Source organism: Salmo salar, chromosome 09 (genome assembly GCF_965601325.2).
Source record: "Salmo salar chromosome 09, fSalSal1, whole genome shotgun sequence".
Taxonomy (NCBI): Eukaryota; Metazoa; Chordata; class Actinopteri; order Salmoniformes; family Salmonidae; genus Salmo; species Salmo salar.
This window is the reverse complement of record NC_138299.1, coordinates 25,021,997-25,041,537: the sequence shown is the minus strand read 5'-3', so window position 1 is coordinate 25,041,537 and position 19,541 is coordinate 25,021,997. Positions and strand designations below refer to the sequence as shown.

At 42.4% G+C, this 19,541-nt stretch overlaps 1 protein-coding gene across 3 annotated transcripts; it reads right to left on the bottom strand.

Moving 5' to 3' along the window:
- Nucleotides 1-1,797: 1,797 nt before the first annotated feature.
- On the bottom strand, nt 1,798-19,234 carry ppm1aa (protein phosphatase, Mg2+/Mn2+ dependent, 1Aa). Of its 3 annotated transcripts, XM_014210735.3 has the most exons (7): nt 19,081-19,210; nt 18,904-18,948; nt 13,778-14,623; nt 13,465-13,582; nt 13,206-13,317; nt 11,189-11,246; nt 1,798-5,766 (listed from the first exon to the last, which is right to left on the bottom strand). In XM_014210735.3, exons 3-7 carry the CDS (start codon nt 14,612-14,614, stop codon nt 5,737-5,739), a joined length of 1,155 nt encoding a protein of 384 aa, XP_014066210.1. In that variant the 5' UTR covers nt 14,615-14,623; nt 18,904-18,948; nt 19,081-19,210; the 3' UTR covers nt 1,798-5,736. The 3 variants fall into 3 exon arrangements, with proteins under 3 accessions (XP_014066210.1, XP_014066209.1, XP_014066207.1); XM_014210734.3 differs by lacking the exon at nt 18,904-18,948 and having other exon boundaries at nt 19,081-19,234; XM_014210732.3 differs by having other exon boundaries at nt 18,904-19,210.
- Between the last annotated feature and the right edge of the window lie 307 nt (nt 19,235-19,541).

Sequence of the window (19,541 nt, the reverse complement as noted above, 5' to 3'; positions counted from 1 at the left end):
CAATGGAATTGTGATACAGTGAATTATAAGTGAAATAATCTGTCTGTCAACAATTGTTGGAAAAATTACTTGTCATGCACAAAGTAGATATCCTTACTGACTTGCCAAAACTATAGTTTGTTAACAAGAAATTTGTGGAGTGGTTGAAAAATGAGTTTCAATGACTCCAACCTAAGTGTATGTAAACTTCAGACTTCAACTGTATATTGGCTAAATCAGGGATACAAGACAAAACCTCCCCTCCCCAACCAGACCATTCATAACAATGCAAATTATACCCAATACATCAACTGCATGGCACTGAGCACCGTTTAACCTAACACGGCTCATGACATTATGTTGACATTTAACGTAATCCCTCCCACGGGTTCCAAATCTGTCGCCGTGGACGGCCCTGGACCATCCCAAGCTGCATCTCCCCTATGGATGCAGACAGGCAAACACAGACAAGCCACATCCATGGCAGGGCCAATGCTTCGACACTAAGCTAGAGGCCACATGTCCCAAGCATTAGTGCAACCACACTGGGGTTATGGGACAAATGCAGGCACGTGGGTTCAATATGCATGTGTTTAATGCAGCGTTTCCCAAACTCGGTCCTCAGGACCCCAAGGAATGCACGTTTTGTTTTTTGCCTTAAAACTACACAGCGGTGGTCTAAGGCACTGCATTGCAGTGCAAGCTGTGCCACCAGAGATTCTGGGTTCTAGCCCAGGCTCTGCCGCAGCCGGCAGCGCCCGGGAGGCCCATGGGGCGGCGCACAATTGGCCCAGCGTCGTCCGAGTTAGGGAGGGTTTGGCCGGCAGGGATATCGTCTCATCGCGCACTAGCGACTCCTGTGGCAGGCCGGACGCAAACTCCAAGCAGGCTGTCATGTGTCCATTACTTAGGAGTGGCTTCCATCTGGCCACTCTACCATAAAGGCCTGATTGGTGGAGTGCTGCAGAAATGGTTGTCCTTCTGCAAGGTTCTCCTATCTCCACAGAGGAACTCTTGAACTCTGTCAGAGTGACCATCGGGTTCTTGGTCACCTCCCTGACCAAGGCCCTACTCCCCCGACTGCGCAGTTTGGCTGGGCGACCAGCTCTAGGAAGAGTATTGGTGGTTCCAAACTTCTTCCACTTAAGAATGACGGAGGCCACTGTGTTCTTGGGGATCTTCAATGCGGCAGACATTTTGTGGTACCCTTACCCAGACCTGTGCCTAGACACAATCCTGTCTCAGCGCTCAACAGACAATTCCTTCAACCTCATGGCTTGGTTTTTGCTTTGACATGCACTGTCAACTGTGGGACCCTATATAGACAGGTGTGTGCCTTTCCAAATCATGTCCAATCAATTGAATTTACCACAGGTGGACTCCAATCAAGTTGTACAAAGGATAATCAATGGAAACAGGATGCACCTGAGCTCAATTTCAAGTCTCATAGGAAATGGTCTGAATACTTAAGTAATTAAGGTATTTTTTTTATATACATTTGCTAAAATTTCTAGCACTGTATTCGTTTTGTGATTGTATGTAGATCAAAGAGGATTCATTTCTTTCATCCATTTTAAAATAAGGCTGTAACGTAACAAAATGTGGAAAAGGTCTGAATACTTTAAAGGCACTGTGTGGATCATTATTGAATCAACAAACCAATAAATCAGTACTTTGTGTGTCTTACAGTATATTGTGTGACTGAAAACATTGGTCTTTTATGAAGGAATCGATAGGTCTGAAATTGTTTTAGATTTCTGGTTTTAAAAATGGGACAATGAATTGAGCAGATCAAGAGAGATGAAATGAGAAGAGTGATACAAGGTAACAACCCATTTATTTAGTGGTACATTCTGCAAACTAGAAATTTTATTTCAAACTTCAAAAAGGCAAAAGAAATTAGAAGATCAGGGAAATAGGAGAACGCATAAATTCACAAGCAAGGAATGCAATTTGTTCATCGACTCAACACAGTACAATAAAGTTCAGGGAACAAAGCTTTAACATTTTCTTTTTATCCGTCTTTCCTTTGGAGCTAGATCATAATACAAAATATACAGTTACTGAACTTTGTAGTCAATCACAGACGCCTCTGAGAAGCAGTTGAATCAACAGACAATACTTATCTACAGGACTAAAGCTATTCTTGAATGCATTCATAAATATAGCAGACATGTACGCACATTTCAAATGCATACAAGGTTACCCAATTGTTTAACACTTGCATTTGCTCAAAGTATGACATCTGCAGGAGTGAGCAATTTAAATAATATTTCAAAAGATTCAACAAGGTAACATTTGTTTTTAATATAAACCAGAAATGAAAAGGTGTACCATGTGACTACCAAGATAGTATGCCACTTTGTAGAGAAGTACCCTAACTTGGAAACACTATTTGAAATTACTCCTTGAAGTGTTCCAATGAACAAGTACTTTAGGGGGTTGAGTTAGATTGGGTAAGGCAAATCGGTGAGCTTATTAGTGAGCTGAAAAAGGTCAGCAACATGGAGTTCAGGCCCCCGTTAAAGGGGACACAACCCACTGCCAAAGGGTCACACAGTATCACCACAACTGAGGTACATCAATATTATGTACAATATGGGCGCAAGCATTAAAATCTCTTTTACTCCAATATAAATAATGTTCCTTATGAGGCTTAAATAAGAATTATATAACAGAGATGACGCCTTACATGAACCTAACACCTAAGTCACTATGCAAGTCCTACAGTATGCGAGTAGCCCACATTAAAACTGGTGTGTTGACAACAGAACGCTGAACTTAAATCCCAAACTCCTTAAACAACAGCAGGGCAGCACAAAATCAGTGTTGAGTTGTACAGATGACAGAAAAATGTCTGGCTAGCCTAAAGATTAAGTTAATGCATTTCAGAAATAAAAAAAGTATTTATTTCGTCTTGTAAAAAAAAAAAAAAAATCCTTGGTTACGTCATTTCGTAAATGAAAAACAATATACATACTGTAGTATTTCTGTAGAAAATACTTTAGCTTATGAAAAGGACAACAGCGTAACCGAATATTTGCACTCCTTAAGCTAAGATCCTAAACTATTCACAGACGTTAAAAAAAGATAGGGCTTGTGTTACGGTTGTTCACGCCTCTTCGCGCTCCTAAAACTTGGTTCCCTTTACACAAATTCACAGTACAGAAAGACATTTACCAATTTAACCACATTTCTTTCTCAATTTGGAAAAGTGACTTGGGTACCTGTGACAGTTGAACAGAATGGGTATTTTGCATCTCAACAATGACTACATAATCACTTCACCAGATTCATTCATCAGTCACTTCATTGCTTAAAATTATGAAGGCATTGTTAGACTTGTTTACCCTTTGATTACCCTTTCTAAGTATAATTGACATTACAGCTGTATCAATTGTCCATATGGCAAGTTCAGAAAAAACAAACATTTTAAGAGTTTTAATCTGGGACGTACCTCGTATTGTTTAGAATTTCTAAAAAAAAATGCAGGTATGGATAAAATACAACAACAAGGGTGGGATATCAAGGCATCTCTAAACTGTTTTTCTTGGGGTCAAATTCAGGAGTCAACGTGGTAGTTTGTTGCCAGAAGTTACATCATTAGATTGTCAGTTGGTTAAAGAGAAATTATAAATTCAGTACGTTACCCTGTGTTAGACCAGTGTTTCCCAAACTTGGTCCTGGGTCCCCCGGGTGCAAGTAGTGTTTTTTGCCCTAGCACTTTGCTGCTGATAAAAAAAAACCTATTAAAAATCTAAACTTGTCATCAAGCTTTGATTATTTGAAAATCAGCTGTGTTGTTCTCGGGGAAAAAACAAAACGTGCATTGGGGGGGCACCAGGACCAAGTTTGGGAAAACCAGTTTTAGACAAACAGGACAGAACCCAAGGGGATTAGGACACATTTACCTACAGCGCTCAGTTCTAATTGATTCAACATCCAAAAACAAGAGTATCTTGCTAAGCACGCATCTAACTCAAGCAACATGATTTATTCCTTGACAAAAGGTCAGAAAAAAGTCACATACATTTGCAGCAATGCAGTTCAAAATAAAAAACATGTCACCAAGAAATACATCTGCGTGTTAAATACAGATTTAGTCTGACTATTCATTTCATTTTTTTAAGAGAGATTTACAGCAAAATCATATACACTATAGAAGCATACCATATTGTGCACGGGCTCCTGGTGCAGTGGCTGAGGACTCTACACTGAGAGCCCCCCAAACCACTCATAGTAAATACATGGTACTCTAGGACAGCTCATTGCATTCAGTGGATTTGTTATTGGTTGTATAGTTGAATATTGCAACAATAAAAAAAAAAAAATACCACCTCAAAATTGTTAAGGGAAGATTGAAGGTTCACTCAGACCGATGGTGGTAATTAGGGTTAACAAATCAGCACTTATACACTTGTAAAATCAGATTATCAGATAGATGTTGTGATTTGAACTCCTCTCAGTACCAAACGCAGGCTTGTAAGAAATAAAATGCACTGAATCTCAGAACTTCACTTGGCATGCTGGGCTGTCAAAGCTGAAATATGTGCATCTTACATGAATGACATGAAAACGTGTAAACTAGTCAGACTAGCATAAATCACTGCATGTCAGTAGAATTACAAAATGGTCGTGGCAGATGTCATAAGTTAAAAATGGCAATAAGTCAATTTAATCCATCCAGTGTCAAAGTGTTCTCCAAAGCTCTGAAGTGAAGGGTAGTATCGTACTGATATACAAGACGGGTGCACAATAGGTATGTAGGAGTAATGGAGGAACATTTCCCATAATCTGCACCACCATAGCAAACATTAGCTAGCAGCTACAGATATACAGACCTCTCTCTATACAAAACATGTGCACGCACACAAGCACCTAGGAACACTTGCCAGTACCCACAGACAGGCAGGCAGGCAGGCAGGCAGGCGCGCACACACACACACACACATACACACACACAGCAAGTGTTAAAAGGTGTAGGGTGAGCTCATCTTCATTTGCATCTAGGAACTGCTTTGTTGCGTTGTTTACAGGAGATGAACAAGAACTTCCCCCAAAAGACAGAACACACAATGAAAGACTGTAGTACCATAGTTACTACACTACGCAGATTCTTTTTATACAAACAAAATAAATGAAGATATTAGAATTTATATGGTTTAGAGAGCTTACTGTGCTGTGAACCTATACAATTTACCCGTTTCTTAAGGAGCAAAGACAAAAAAATAAAATAAAGAGCAAGAGGATAATATCACCTCATAATATTCAGTAATAGTCACTGAATAGACATTTGTTGGAACTCCAGAAGAGCAGGAAAAGGGCTGATAGTGTATAAAGGTATTTTCTTTCTTTTTTTCTACTTTAACTCAAGCTGCATTAAATACAGGCTTTGTACAGGACAATTGCACTTCACAAAAACAAATATACAAAAAAGGAAATTACAGCTCAAAATAGTTGTTTCAACTGATTATTTAAAAAAAAGAAAACATAAAACTACAGAGTCCCAACAGGTTAAGGGTGGGATTGAAAATAAAGGTGAGACAAAATGGAGGGTATCCTGAACTCCAGAGCTGACTGGTGCTGCTCTATCTGGGCTGTAGGGGTGTGCGTGCATCTCCTCCTCCTCCCATCATATTCCCTTCTTACAAATGGAACGCTCAGAGTGGTGGGGAGACAGACTGCTGAATGGAGCTGCTGTGAGTCTTGAGGGTAGAGGTTTGTAAACTCTGTGCTGTGTTAGTGGTAGGGGTTGTGTTACCACATGTCGTCTGTGGACGCTGAGTCCTTGAAGGATGGAAGGAAAAACCCATCAGATACTGGATCAACATCCAAGGGGTCTCGATTTCAACTCCTGGAGATGTGCTGATCTTTGCACCCAAGAGGATAATTTTGTCCTAAACTAGTTACTAGAACTTGGACATGCGTCCAGAAAAGAATTTAAGCTTTGCTCATGCCTTCTGGGAATTGAGACTGAGATCCCTGGTATAAAACAGCAATTTCTTGAAGTCTTCCCTTTTACCTACATTTCTTACAGCATTTTATTTATGGTTAATTTGAATAGAACACCTCACTAACGACAAGTTGTAGGAGTGAGTAGTCATCATGAAAATGTTTAGATATGACTGGATAATGGTTATGAATGATTGCTTCAATGAATATATTGTCGTTAAAACATTTGTGAGATCCTCCTGTTGGAGGAATCTTGAATATTAGCCATATTAATGGAACTTCAGGGAGCAAGAACACAAGATTGATATCAAACAATTTCAGCCGACTAAGATTGCCCTGCCAACTATCACTGCTACTACAATCCTGCCAACATAGATCTGAAAGCATCTTTGGCCATCAAACAGAGACATTACCTATGGGCAACACATAGGACGCATTTACACAGCCCAATTCTGATCCTTTGCCCAATTATTGGCAAAATACCTGATGGACAAAACCAATTAGTGGAAACCGCAGCCTAGATGTGTTTTGATAGTGTATATTACGCCACTTCAGGATGGCACAAACAAAAGCTCCAGTAAGGGGTCACGTTAACGCAGAATTCTGCGCTTTTCACGCTGAAAGAAAAAGACCAAAAAAACATACGAATATATTGCTGCGTTTTGTAAAAGGAGATCAAATTTTTGCTCGGCGTCAGACAAATTGTGCTTCAGTTGCACTTCTCCACTTGGAAGAGAAATACACTGCTCAAAAAAATAAAAGGGAACACTTAAACAACACAATGTAACTCCAAGTCAATCACACTTCTGGGAAATCAAACTGTCCACAACACTGACAATAAATTTCACTTGCTGTTGTGCAAATGGAATAGAAAACAGGTGGAAATTATAGGCAATTAGCAAGACACCCCCAATAAAGGAGTGGTTCTGCAGGTGGGGACCACAGACCACTTCTCAGTTCCTATGCTTCCTGGCTGATGTTTTGGTCACTTTTGAATGCTGGCGGTGCTTTCACTCTAGTGGTAGCATGAGACGGAGTCTACAACCCACACAAGTGGCTCATGTAGTGCAGCTCATCCAGGATGGCACATCAATGCGAGCTGTGGCAAGAAGGTTTGCTGTGTCTGTCAGCGTAGTGTCCAGAGCATGGAGGCGCTACCAGGAGACGGGCCAGTACATCAGGAGACGTGGAGGAGGCCAACAACCCAGCAGCAGGACCGCTACCTCCACCTTTGTGCAAGGAGGAGCACTGCCAGAGCCCTGCAAAATGACCTCCAGCAGGCCACAAATGTGCATGTGTCTCCTCAAACGGTCAGAAACAGACTCCATGAGGGTGGTATGAGGGCCCGACGTCCACAGGTGGGGGTTGTGCTTACAGCCCAACACAGTGTAGGACGTTTGGCATTTGCCAGAGAACACCAAGATTGGCAAATTCGCCACTGGCGCCCTGTGCTCTTCACAGATGAAAGCAGGTTCACACTGAGCACGTGACAGAGTCTGGAGACGCCGTGGAGAACGTTCTGCTGCCTGCAACATTCTCCAGCATGACCGGTTTGGCGGTGGGTCAGTCATGGTGTGGGGTGGCATTTCTTTGGGGGGCCGCACAGCCCTCCATGTGCTCGCCAGAGGTAGCCTGACTGCCATTAGGTACCGAGATGAGATCCTCAGACCCCTTGTGAGACCATATGCTGGTGCGGTTGGCCCTGGGTTCCTCCTAATGCAAGACAATGCTAGACCTCATGGGGCTGGAGTGTGTCAGCAGTTCCTGCAAGAGGAAGGTATTGATGCTATGGACTGGCCTGCCCGTTCCCCAGACCTGAATCCAATTGAGCACATCAGGGACATCATGTCTCGCTCCATCCACGAACGCCACATTGCACCACAGACTGTCCAGGAGTTGGAGGATGCTTTAGTCCAGGTCTGGGAGGAGATCCCTCAGGAGACCATCCGCCACCTCATCAGGAGCATGCCCAGGCGTTGTAGGGAGGTCATACAGGCACGTGGAGGCCACACACACACTACTGAGCCTCATTTTGACTTGTTTTAAGGACATTACATCAAAGTTGGATCAGCCTGTAGTGTGGTTTTCCACTTTAATTTTGAGTGTGACTCCAAATCCAGACCTCCATGGGTTGATAAATTGGATTTCCATTGATTATTTTTGTATGATTTTGTTGTCAGCACATTCAACTATGTAAAGAAAAAAGTATTTAATAAGATTATTTCTTTCATTCAGATCTAGGATGTGTTGTTTAAGTGTTCCCTTTATTTTTTTGAGCAGTACATTTCCTCTGGCCTTCAGACCAATCAAATTCCCGCATTCAAGAATAGCATTCGCTCAGCAGACAGCGAGCCGACTGATGGCAGAGTGGAATAATGGTTACTTTTAGCTGGTCGTTTTGGCAAAACATTAGGAAATGTAGCTGGCTACATTCTTTCTATGGTAAACATAAGAAATCTGATAGCCATGCATTGTCTTTGCAAAAAAATACCTTGCTTTTTCATTGAGGCTAATTTAATTGTTTGTTTGTCTGCTAGCCAAATAGTGTTGCACTTCTGTTGTCATCTGATGAAAACAAAGCCATTTTCGGACTAATGTTTTGCATTAGTTTATTTTGTGTGGTGAAAAACTAGAGTTGCATGCCACTTATCACTCAATTTATAGCAACAACTGTTCCCTTTCAATATAAAATGCAGGGAAATGGTTTAATAAGAGAGTTTTTTGATGGTCTATGTTTTGAAAACGCAGATTTCTGAACGCTCATGTGACCCCTGTATAAACAGCTCCACAAAAGAACCATTGCCTTTTCAAAGTGAAGCGAAAAGCTTATTTGATCATGACAGTACCCAACCAGTAACAGAAACCCTAAATCAATCTGGAGGCTAGCTAAAAACTGATTTACCTAGTTAATTAAGCACGACAAATGTGATTGCAAGTGCTGGTTTGGTTTCATAGACCTAGGTTAGGCCTAGTCTTAACATAATCTTAACTGAAAATACAATTTAGCAAACTGTTTCATGGGCATGGCTGACCTCGGCTAGATCTGTACACTGGCTAAGTTCCGAATAAAAAGTTTTGAGTTACAGTACAGAACCTGCTGTCAAGAAAAACATTGGCTGTGTTCATGCAATCTCATCTGCTCAATACAGTATAAAGCATTTTGTTATCTTTACATCAAAGGCTGCAGTGTCAATTCAGGAGTGAACTAAACAATACACATGAAAAAGTTGTGAACTGTGGGAAGAACTAAATGCATTCTGGGATGTTATGGTAATGAGTAAAATGGATTACAGGTCAAATAGAAAGTGGATTACAAACAAGGATTATATACAGTTGAAGTCGAAGTTTACATACACCTTAGCCAAATACATTTCAACTCAGTTTTTTACAATTCCTGACATTTAATACCATTAAAAATTCCCTGTCTTAGGTCAGTTAGGATCAACACTTTATTTTATGAACGTGAAATGTCAGAATAATAGTAGAGTGATTTATTTCAGCTTTTATTTCTTTCATCACATTCCCAGTGGGTCAGAAGTTTACATGCTACCAAATACTAATTGAGTGTATTGCCTTTAAATTGTTTAACTTGGGTCAAACATTTTGGGTAGCCTTCCACAAGCTTCCCACAATAAGTTAGGTGCCTTTTGGCCCATTCCTCCTGACAGAGCTGGTGTTACTGAGTCAGGTTTGTAGGCGTCCTTGCTCACACACGCTTTTTCAGTTCTGCCCAAGTTCTATAGGATTGAGGTCAGGGATTTGTGATGGCCACTCCAATACCTTGACTTTGTTGTCCTTAAGCCATTTTGCCACAACTTTGGAAGTATGCTTGGGGTCATTGTCCATTTGGAAGACCCATTTGAGACCAAGCTTTAACTTCCTGACTGATGTCTTGAGATGTTGCTTCAATATAATCCACATAGTTTTCCTCCCTCATAATGCCATCGGTTTTGTTAAGTGCACCAGTCCCTCCTGCAGCAAAGAACCCCCACAACATGATGCTGCCAACCCCGTGCTTCACGGTTGGGATGGTGCTCTTCGGCTTACAAGCCCCCCCCTTTTTCCTCCAAACATAATGATGGTCATTATGCCAAACAGGTACATTTTTGTTTCATCAGACCAGAGGACATGACATTTCTTTAAAAAACACGATCTTTGTCCCCATATGCAGTTTCAAACTGTAGTCTGGCTTTTTTTTATGCCGGTTTTGGAGCAGTTGCTTCTTTCTTGCCGAGCGGCCTTTTGTACCTGTTTCCTCCAGCATCTTCACAAGGTCCTTTGCTGTTGTTCTGGGATTGATTTGCACTTTTTGCACCAAAGTACGTTCATCTCTAGGAGACAGAACGTGTCTCCTTCCTGAGTGGTATGACGGCTGCGTCATCCCATGGAGTTTATACTTGCGTACTATTATTTGTATAGTTGAATGTGGTACCTTCACGTGTTTGGAAATTGCTCCCAAGGATGAACAAGACTTGTGAAGGTCTACAATTCTTTTTCTGAGGTCTTAGCTGATTTCTTTTGATTTTCCCATGATGTCAAGCAAAGAGGCACTGAGTTTGAAGGTAGGCCTTGAAATACATTCACAGGTACACCTCCAATTGACTCAAATGATGTCAATTAGCCTATCAGAAGCTTCTGCCCACAAATGACAATTTTCTGGAATTTTCCAAGCTGTTTAAAGGCACAGTCAACTTGGTGTATGTAAACTTCTGACCCACTGGAATTGTGGAACAGTGAATTATAAGTGAAATAAATAATCTGTCTAAACAATTGTTGGAAAAATGACTTGTGTCATGCACAAAGTAGATGTCCTAACTGACATGCCAAAACTATAGTTTGTTAACAAGACATTTGTGGAGTGGTTGAAAAACGAGTTTTAATGACTCCAACCTAAGTGTATGTAAACTTAGGTTGTAGCTATCCATAAGGCAATGATAGGAAAAGAGCAGTTCAATGCAAACATGAGGATTATCCTGTGCTATGTCATTGTCATGCTATATGTCATTCTATTATTCATCATATGTCTGAATAATTGTGTATATATATATATATATATATACTCTCCTTGATTCAGCTTTAAAAACAGATTTTTTTGGGGCGGTCCAAATTCTAAGAAGTGTTATATGTTGAATGTTCCAAATTGAGCTGATAAATTGTATTTTTCCCCTTGACATACAAACAGATGTGCACAAACGTACGTATACATTAAAATAAAAAAGATTATGTAAGAGGATAGCAATTGTTGGATGATACTTACTGTGTCATCACCCCGGTATGGGTTGAGTTTGTTGTACACTGCTTCAATAACGCTTCGTCTAAAACACAAAAAAGTAAAGTTATCAAACATGCAGGTTTAGCTAGGCAAGCAATAACAAAACCATTGTATGCAAGTCCAACGGAAAAAAAAACTGTTTATACAGGCGAGCTAAATGCTGAGCATAAGAGGGGAAAACAGAAGGCTGGAATTGAAGGGCAAAATTAAATTAGCCCAACTAATAGCCCAAACTTTCAAGCAAGTCCAAGCTATCAAAACCACTTAGGTGAAAAGTCATGAGTGCCTGTGCACCTGAGATCAGAAATATACTGCTCAAAAAAATAAAGGGAACACTTAAACAACACATCCTAGATCTGAATGAAAGAAATAATCTTATTAAATACTTTTTTCTTTACATAGTTGAATGTGCTGACAACAGAATCACACAAAAATAATCAATGGAAATCCAATTTATCAACCCATGGAGGTCTGGATTTGGAGTCACACTCAAAATTAAAGTGGAAAACCACACTACAGGCTGATCCAACTTTGATGTAATGTCCTTAAAACAAGTCAAAATGAGGCTCAGTAGTGTGTGTGGCCTCCACGTGCCTGTATGACCTCCCTACAACGCCTGGGCATGCTCCTGATGAGGTGGCGGATGGTCTCCTGAGGGATCTCCTCCCAGACCTGGACTAAAGCATCCGGCAACTCCTGGACAGTCTGTGGTGCAACGTGGCGTTGGTGGATGGAGCGAGACATGATGTCCCAGATGTGCTCAATTGGATTCAGGTCTGGGGAACGGGCGGGCCAGTCCATAGCATCAATGCCTTCCTCTTGCAGGAACTGCTGACACACTCCAGCCACATGAGGTCAAGCATTGTCTTGCATTAGGAGGAACCCAGGGCCAACCGCACCAGCATATGGTCTCACAAGGGGTCTGAGGATCTCATCTCGGTACCTAATGGCAGTCAGGCTACCTCTGGCGAGCTCATGGAGGGCTGTGCAGCCCCCCAAAGAAATGCCACCCTACACCATGACTGACCCACCGCCAAACCGGTCATGCTGGAGGATGTTGCAGGCAGCAGAACGTTCTCCACGGCGTCTCCAGACTGTCACGTCTGTCACGTGCTCAGTGTGAACCTGCTTTCATCTGTGAAGAGCACAGGGCGCCAGTGGCGAATTTGCCAATCTTGGTGTTCTCTGGCAAATGCCAAACGTCCTGCATGGTGTTGGGCTGTAAGCACAACCCCCACCTGTGGACGTCGGGCCCTCATACCACCCTCATGGAGTCTGTTTCTGACCGTTTGAGCAGACATGCACATTTGTGGCCTGCTGGAGGTTATTTTGCAGGGCTCTGGAAGTGCTTCTCCTGCTCCTCCTTGCACAAAGGCGGAGGTAGCGGTCCTGCTGCTGGGTTGTTGCCCTCCTACGGCCTCCTCCACGTCTCCTGATGTACTGGCCTGTCTCCCGGTAGCGCCTCCATGCTCTGGACACTACGCTGACAGACACAGCAAACCTTCTTGCCACAGCTCGAATTGATGTGACATCCTGGATGAGCTGCACTACCTGAGCCACTTGTGTGGGTTGTAGACTCCGTCTCATGCTACCACTAGAGTGAAAGCACCGCCAGCATTCAAAAGTGACCAAAACATCAGCCAGGAAGCATAGAAACTGAGAAGTGGTCTGTGGTTACCACCTGCAGAACCACTCCTTTATTGGGGGTGTCTTGCTAATTGCCTATAATTTCCACCTGTTGTCTATTCCATTTGCACATCAGCATGTGAAATGTATTGTCAATCAGTGTTGCTTCCTAAGTGGACAGTTTGATTTCACAGAAGTGTGATTGACTTGGAGTTACATTGTGTTGTTTAAGTGTACCCTTTATTTTTTGGAGCAGAGTAGATTCCTCCCCCTAAAGAAACCTTACCGTGCAAAGCATGCTACTCTATTTTGCTAGTACTTAATCGACCTCAAAAACATTAGGTTGGATGAAGTACAGTGAAAAGAGCGCACTCACTTGCTGGCCAGCTCTCCCCCAGGAGGGAGGTTAGGGATGCTCTCCAATGCTAAGGTCCGCATCACGTGGACCAAGTCTGGAACCCCTTCGTTTCCCTGCTTCTTTATGATCTCTGTGGAAATTAGCAGAACCGCACATTCTCTAAGTGGAAAACAATTTATGAAATACACAATTTGTGATGTGAGCTTCAAATCATATTAAATTCATGACAAGGTTATTGTATTATCTAGGTTTCTACACGCATATTAAGATGCTGCACCTTCTACTCTGCTTTCCAAGTACTTATCCAGCTCCGCTTCCCTTTTCACAGCTTCTGCAGTCACCTTTGGAGCCCCTGGGAGGCAGATCAGCACAACACTCATATTGTCCCGACTCCCCTGTTCATAGAGCGAGTGCAATACAGACAGACTTAAAGTAAAACGTTTAGCATGTGCTATCCATCATGTCTATTCGTGTGACAAAACGTTGTGAAAATTTTGAAATTGACTGTCTACATGTGAGTGGTAACATTCAGGTGCATGCAAATGCTTAACTGTTAGCGATTCTGTGAACAATAAATTGACAAATCTCACCTTATACAAGCAAGTGTCAACAATTTCATTGCAGACTCTCTCAAGGTCATCGGTCACCTCAAGCCTGGACCTGACAAAGTTGCAAAGTTCCTCATTGGCCATGACATCCCAGATGCCGTCGCAGGCTAGGACGATGAACTCATCTTCCACCTCAGACCTTTCAATGGCATACACCTCAGGCTCTGGTGAAACCAGCTGCTCCGTGGGGCCCTTGCCATGCACACACTTGTAGTCAAAGTCTCCCAGTGCCCGGGACACTGCCAGAGAGCCATTCACTCGCTGGATCATGACAGAGCCACCTGCATTCTGGATCCTCTCCTTCTCCAGTGGGTTGCTGGGCTTGTGGTCCTGTGTGAAGAAGTGCACAGCTCCTCCACGGCTAAGAAGACCCCGGGAGTCTCCACAGTTGATGAAGTAGATGTGACCTGGAGAAATCATGACCCCCACCGCGGTGGAGCCGCTGCGGTCCACACCGTGCTTCTTCTCAGAGATGGACCGCATGTGCTCGTCAATCTGCAGGAAACCTGTGCGGATGCCGGTCTTCACACTCTCAACGTTGGGTTCCGGCTCCAGAGCACTCTGGAAGTCTGGATTGCTGGTGATGTGCTCCAGAAGGTGCCCGCAGCAGTATTTTGCCACCTGGGAGCCAGCATGCCCGTCATAAACCGCAAAGAAGGCCCAAGGGTCAAGCCCATGAGGCAGGCCAATGACTGCCGTGTGGGCATCCTCCATCTCCACCCTCCAGCCCTGCATGCTGCTCAGGCCATAGGTCAGACGGTTCCCCTCACCATGAGCATTGTACTTCTCCATCTTTGGCTTGTCCAAAAACGCCCCCATTGTATCCCCCTTAAAACAGGAATGAAACAATTATTCTATTCAATTTAGGACAGTTGAGTATTTATAATAGTGACACTTGTTATTCTGCTAAGCTCAGCTAGCTACAAGTTTAATAAATAAACACCTAAATATTAGCCAGATAATAAATGTTAAGATAGGGATTATTTAGAAGTAGATGACACATCCGCAATCATTATATTGCAAAATGATTAACTAGCACCGTAGGCTGATCTCATGCATTGCAACGTGGCCTCAGAGCATTTCGTATTATTCTGCAGGTAAATCCTAGACACTCCATTTCGTATGATATGTATTAATTTGTGGATGTCCATGATCCATTTCATATGATATCTTCGAATTGAAATTCATACAATGTTACAAATTGCAATTCGTTCAACATTAATAACTTGCAAAACGTACAATGTTACAAATTTGAAAAACATACAATATGTTACAAGTTCCAATTTGTTATGGCTAACGTTTGCTAGGTGGCTGATGCTAGCTAGCTCGAGGGGTTAAGGTTAGGGGAAGGGTTAGCTAAAACGGTTAGGGGAAGGGTTAGCTAAAACGGTTAGGGGAAGGGTTAGCTAAAACGGTTAGCTAAAACGGTTAGGGGAAGGGTTAGCTAAAACGGTTAAGGTTAGGGGAAGGGTTAGCTAAAACGGTTAAGGCTAGGGGAAGGGTTAGCTAAAAGGGTTAAGGTTATGGGTAGCTGAAAAGTAGTAAGTATTTTGCATGTAACCATACACTACCAAAAGTAGGTGGACACCTGCTCTCCGAACATTTAATGCCAAACTCATGGGCATTAATATGGAGTTGGTTCCCCTTTGCTGCTAAAACAGCCTCCGCTCTTCTGGGAAGGCTTTCCACTAGATGTTGGAACATTGCTGTGGGGAATTGCGTCCATTCAGCCACAACAGCATTAGTGAGGTCGGCACTGGATGTTGGGCGATTAGGCCTGGCTCGAGGTCGGCATTTCAATTCATCCCAAAGGTGTTCGATGGGGTTAAGCTCAGGGCAGGCCAGTCAAGTTCTTCCACACCGATCTTGACCAACCATTTCTGTATGGACCGCGCTTTGTGCAAGGGGGCACCATCATGCTGAAACAGGAAAAGGGTCTTCCCCAAACTGTTGCCACAAAGTTGGAAGCACAGAATCATCTAGAATCTCATATTAACGCTGTAGCGTTAATATTTCCCAAGCCAAGTCCGAACCATGAAAAACAGCCAAAGACCATTATTCATCCAGCAAACTTTACAGTTGGCACTAAGCATTCGGGCAGGTAGCATTATCCTGGAAGCCGCCAAAACCAGATTTGTCCGTCGGACTGCCAGATGGTGAAGCGTGATTCACCACCCCAGAGAACACGTTTCCACTGTTCCAGAGTCCAATGGCAGCGAGCTTTACACCATTCCAGCCAAAGTTTAGCATTGTGCATGGTGATCTTAGGCTTGTGTGGCGGCTGCTCTGCCACGGAAACCCATTTCACGAAGCTCCTGACAAACAGTTATTGTGCTAACGTTGCTTCCAGAGGCTGTTTGGAACTCGGTAGTGAGTGTTGCAACCGAAGACAGACGATTTAAACACGATACGCACTTCAGCACTCTGAGATTGTGTGGCCTACCACTTCGCGGCTGAGCAGTTGTTGCTCCTAGACATTTCCACTTCACAATAACAGCACTTACAATTGACCTGGGAAGCTCTAGCAGGGCAGAAATTTGACTTACTGACTTGTTGGAAAGCTGGAATCCTATGACGGGCTACGTTGAAAGTCACTGAGCTCTTCAGTTAGCCCATTATACTGCCAATGTTTCTATGGAGATTGCATGGCTGTGTGCTCGAGTTTACACACCTATCTGCAATGGGTGTGGCTGAAATAGCCGAATCCACTAACTCTTGTTAATATACAGTACCAGTCAAAAGTTGACACCTACTCATTCCAGGGTTTTTCCTTTATTATTTTCTACATTGTAGAATAATAGTGAAGACAAACTGAAATAACATATTGAATCCAAAAATGTTTATATTTAAGATTCTTAAAAAGTAACAAGGCACAGCTTTGCACACTTGGCATTCTCTCAACCAGCTTCATGAGGTAGTCACCTGGAAGGCATTTCAATTAACAGGTGTGCCTTGTTAAAAGTTAATTTGTGGAATTTCCTTCTTAATGCATTTGAGCCAATCAGTTGTGTTGTGACAAGGTAGGGGTGGCTATACAGAAGATAGCTTTATTTGGTATAAGACCAAGTCCATATTATGGCAAGACCAGGGGCTCCCAAGTGGTGCAGCGGTCTAAGACACTGCATCTTAGTGCTAGAGGTGTCACTACAGACACCCTGGTTCGAATCCAGGCTGTATCACAACCGGCTGTGATTGGGGGTCCCATAGGGCGGTGCACAACTGGCCCAGCATCGTCCTGGTTTGGCCAGTGTAGGCCATCATTGGAAATAAGAATTTGTTCTTAACTGACTTGCCTAGTTAAAAGTAAAAAATAAAATAAAAAACAGCTCAAATAAGCAATCTGGAAAATTTCAAAGAACTTTGAAAGTTCAAGTGAAGTTGCAAAAACCATCTAGCGCTATGATGAAACTGCCTCTCATGAGGACTGCCACAGAAAAGAAAGACCCAGAGTTACCTCCGCTGCAGAGGATAAATATATTAGTTACCAGCCTCAGAAATTGCAGCCCAAATAAATGCTTCTCATAGTTCAAGTAACAGACATCTCAACATTGACTTGCTTGGTCCAAGAAACACGAGGAATGGACATTGGTCTGATGAGCCCAAATTTGAGATTTTTGGTTCCAACCTCTGTGTCTGTGAGACACAGAGTAGGTTAACGGATGATCTCTGCATGTGTGGTTCCCACCGTGAAGCGTGGTGGTGTGATGGTGCTTTGCTGGTGACACTGTCAGTGATTTATTTAGAATTCAAGGCACACTTAACCAGCATGGCTACCACAATTCCGCAGCGATATGCCATCCCATCTGGTATGCACTTAGTGGGACTATCATTTGTTTTTCAACAGGACAATGACCCAACACACCTCCAGGCTGTGTAAGGGCTATTTGACCAAGAAGGAGAGTGATGGAGTTCTGCATCAGATGACCTGGCCTCCACAATCACCCAACCTCAACCCAACTGAGATGGTTTGGGATGAGTTGGACTGCAGAGTGAACAAAAAGCAGCCAACAAGTGCTCAGCATATGTGGGAACTCCTTCAAGACTGTTGGAAAAGCATTCCAGGTTAAGCTGGTTGAGAGAATGCAAAGTTGTCCAGGCAAAGAGTGGCTACTTTGAAGAAACTAAAATATATTTTGATTTATTTAACAATTTCTTTGGTTACTACATCATTCCATATGTGTTATTTCATAGTTTGATGTCTTCACTATTATTCCACAACGTAGAATAGAATAGGAAAATAGAACAGTAAAATTAAAAAAATTAAAAATGGAATGAGTAGATGTGTCAACTTTTGACTGTTAACTTACTGTAGGTATCATTCTAATTTGGCTGTCCCAGATATACGTTTACTATGTTACCTCTAGTCTATGCGACCAGTCTGCAAAAATAGGTGACTAATGTAAATTAAATATTTGTCTCACTACACTAGCTATGAACGTCTATAGTTATCAATGAAGAACTAACGTTATCCGGTAAACGAGCTGTGTTATAGGTGTTGGCCATTGATTGTATGAGTTCATTACAAAACAGTCAGTACTGCAAAAACCTAGGTAATCCATCCAGCTAGCTAGCTTCCTAGTTAGGTCCCAAGCCAACGTCCACTACTAGTTACGTGTTGTTCTTGTGTAGTTAGGTAGCTAACGTTAACTAGCAACATTACAATAAACTGTATAGCTAGCTAACGTTAGTTATCTATCTTGGTGTTTTAATGATGTTGGCTTCCTAACTGGTTTAGCAACCTGTTAAATAGCAACCTACATAGCTAACTAGCTGGCAAGATTTGTTAGGTAACGTTAATTAAGTCAATGACCGAGCCAGGGCTAGTTACATTTCTAGAACAAGAAACACTTTCACGAAATTACCAACAATGTTTTGAACAACGTTTATTAGTTGGCTAACTAGCTAACTTAAATCCTCCCGCGGCAATATGACAATTAAAATACCAAAACAACATTGCGTCGTTTGGGCCTCGGCCCCAAGCGTTCACAGGCCTTCAGTCCCTCACCGACTCATCGCGCTGCCCCCAATGCTAGTGAGTATGGCTAATCGCAAATGTTAACAGACTAACTTGAGACAGTTTCTTACAGGCACAAACAAATGTGACTTACCAAAATCAGAAAGAGCTGTTTTGAAAGTGTAAAGACAAACAGAAGCTGCGACAAAAACGACAAGATTGAGAGTTTGTGGGTAACGTTAGCTAGCACCTCTCTGTACATCAATTTGTAAAGTAAACCAGGGATACATTACTTTCTCATTTGGCGACATAAAGTATATTTCAAATGTACCTCCTTTAAACTTTTAGGCCGGAGCTGTTGAGGCCAAATAGCGACAAGCCGAAAGCCCCAGCCTCTTCACTTGACAGGCAGCCTGCACCTAGCTAGCTAAACGAAACAGGAATCGAAAAAGACCCGGATGTTGCAGGTTGCGTACTTGAAAGCATTACATCATTCCTGTGAGGCAGTCAGTGGTTGATATCTTCTAGCAGTGGTTGATATGCATGTCATATCTAAACAAAAAACCATAAATGGATTAAACATTGTAAAGGCAAACACAGAATTAACAGAAATAAAAATACATTTCGTATGGAAATAGCTGTGGGTTGTGGCCAATCTTATTTTTCTCACAAATACATTTCTTTCAGTCACATTATCTTTTATCACTCTCTGTCTCTATTAAAGCGGCACAGTGCTCCAAATATCAGCATGAACAATGTCTATTTATCCTGACATATATTTCAAAATTCTAA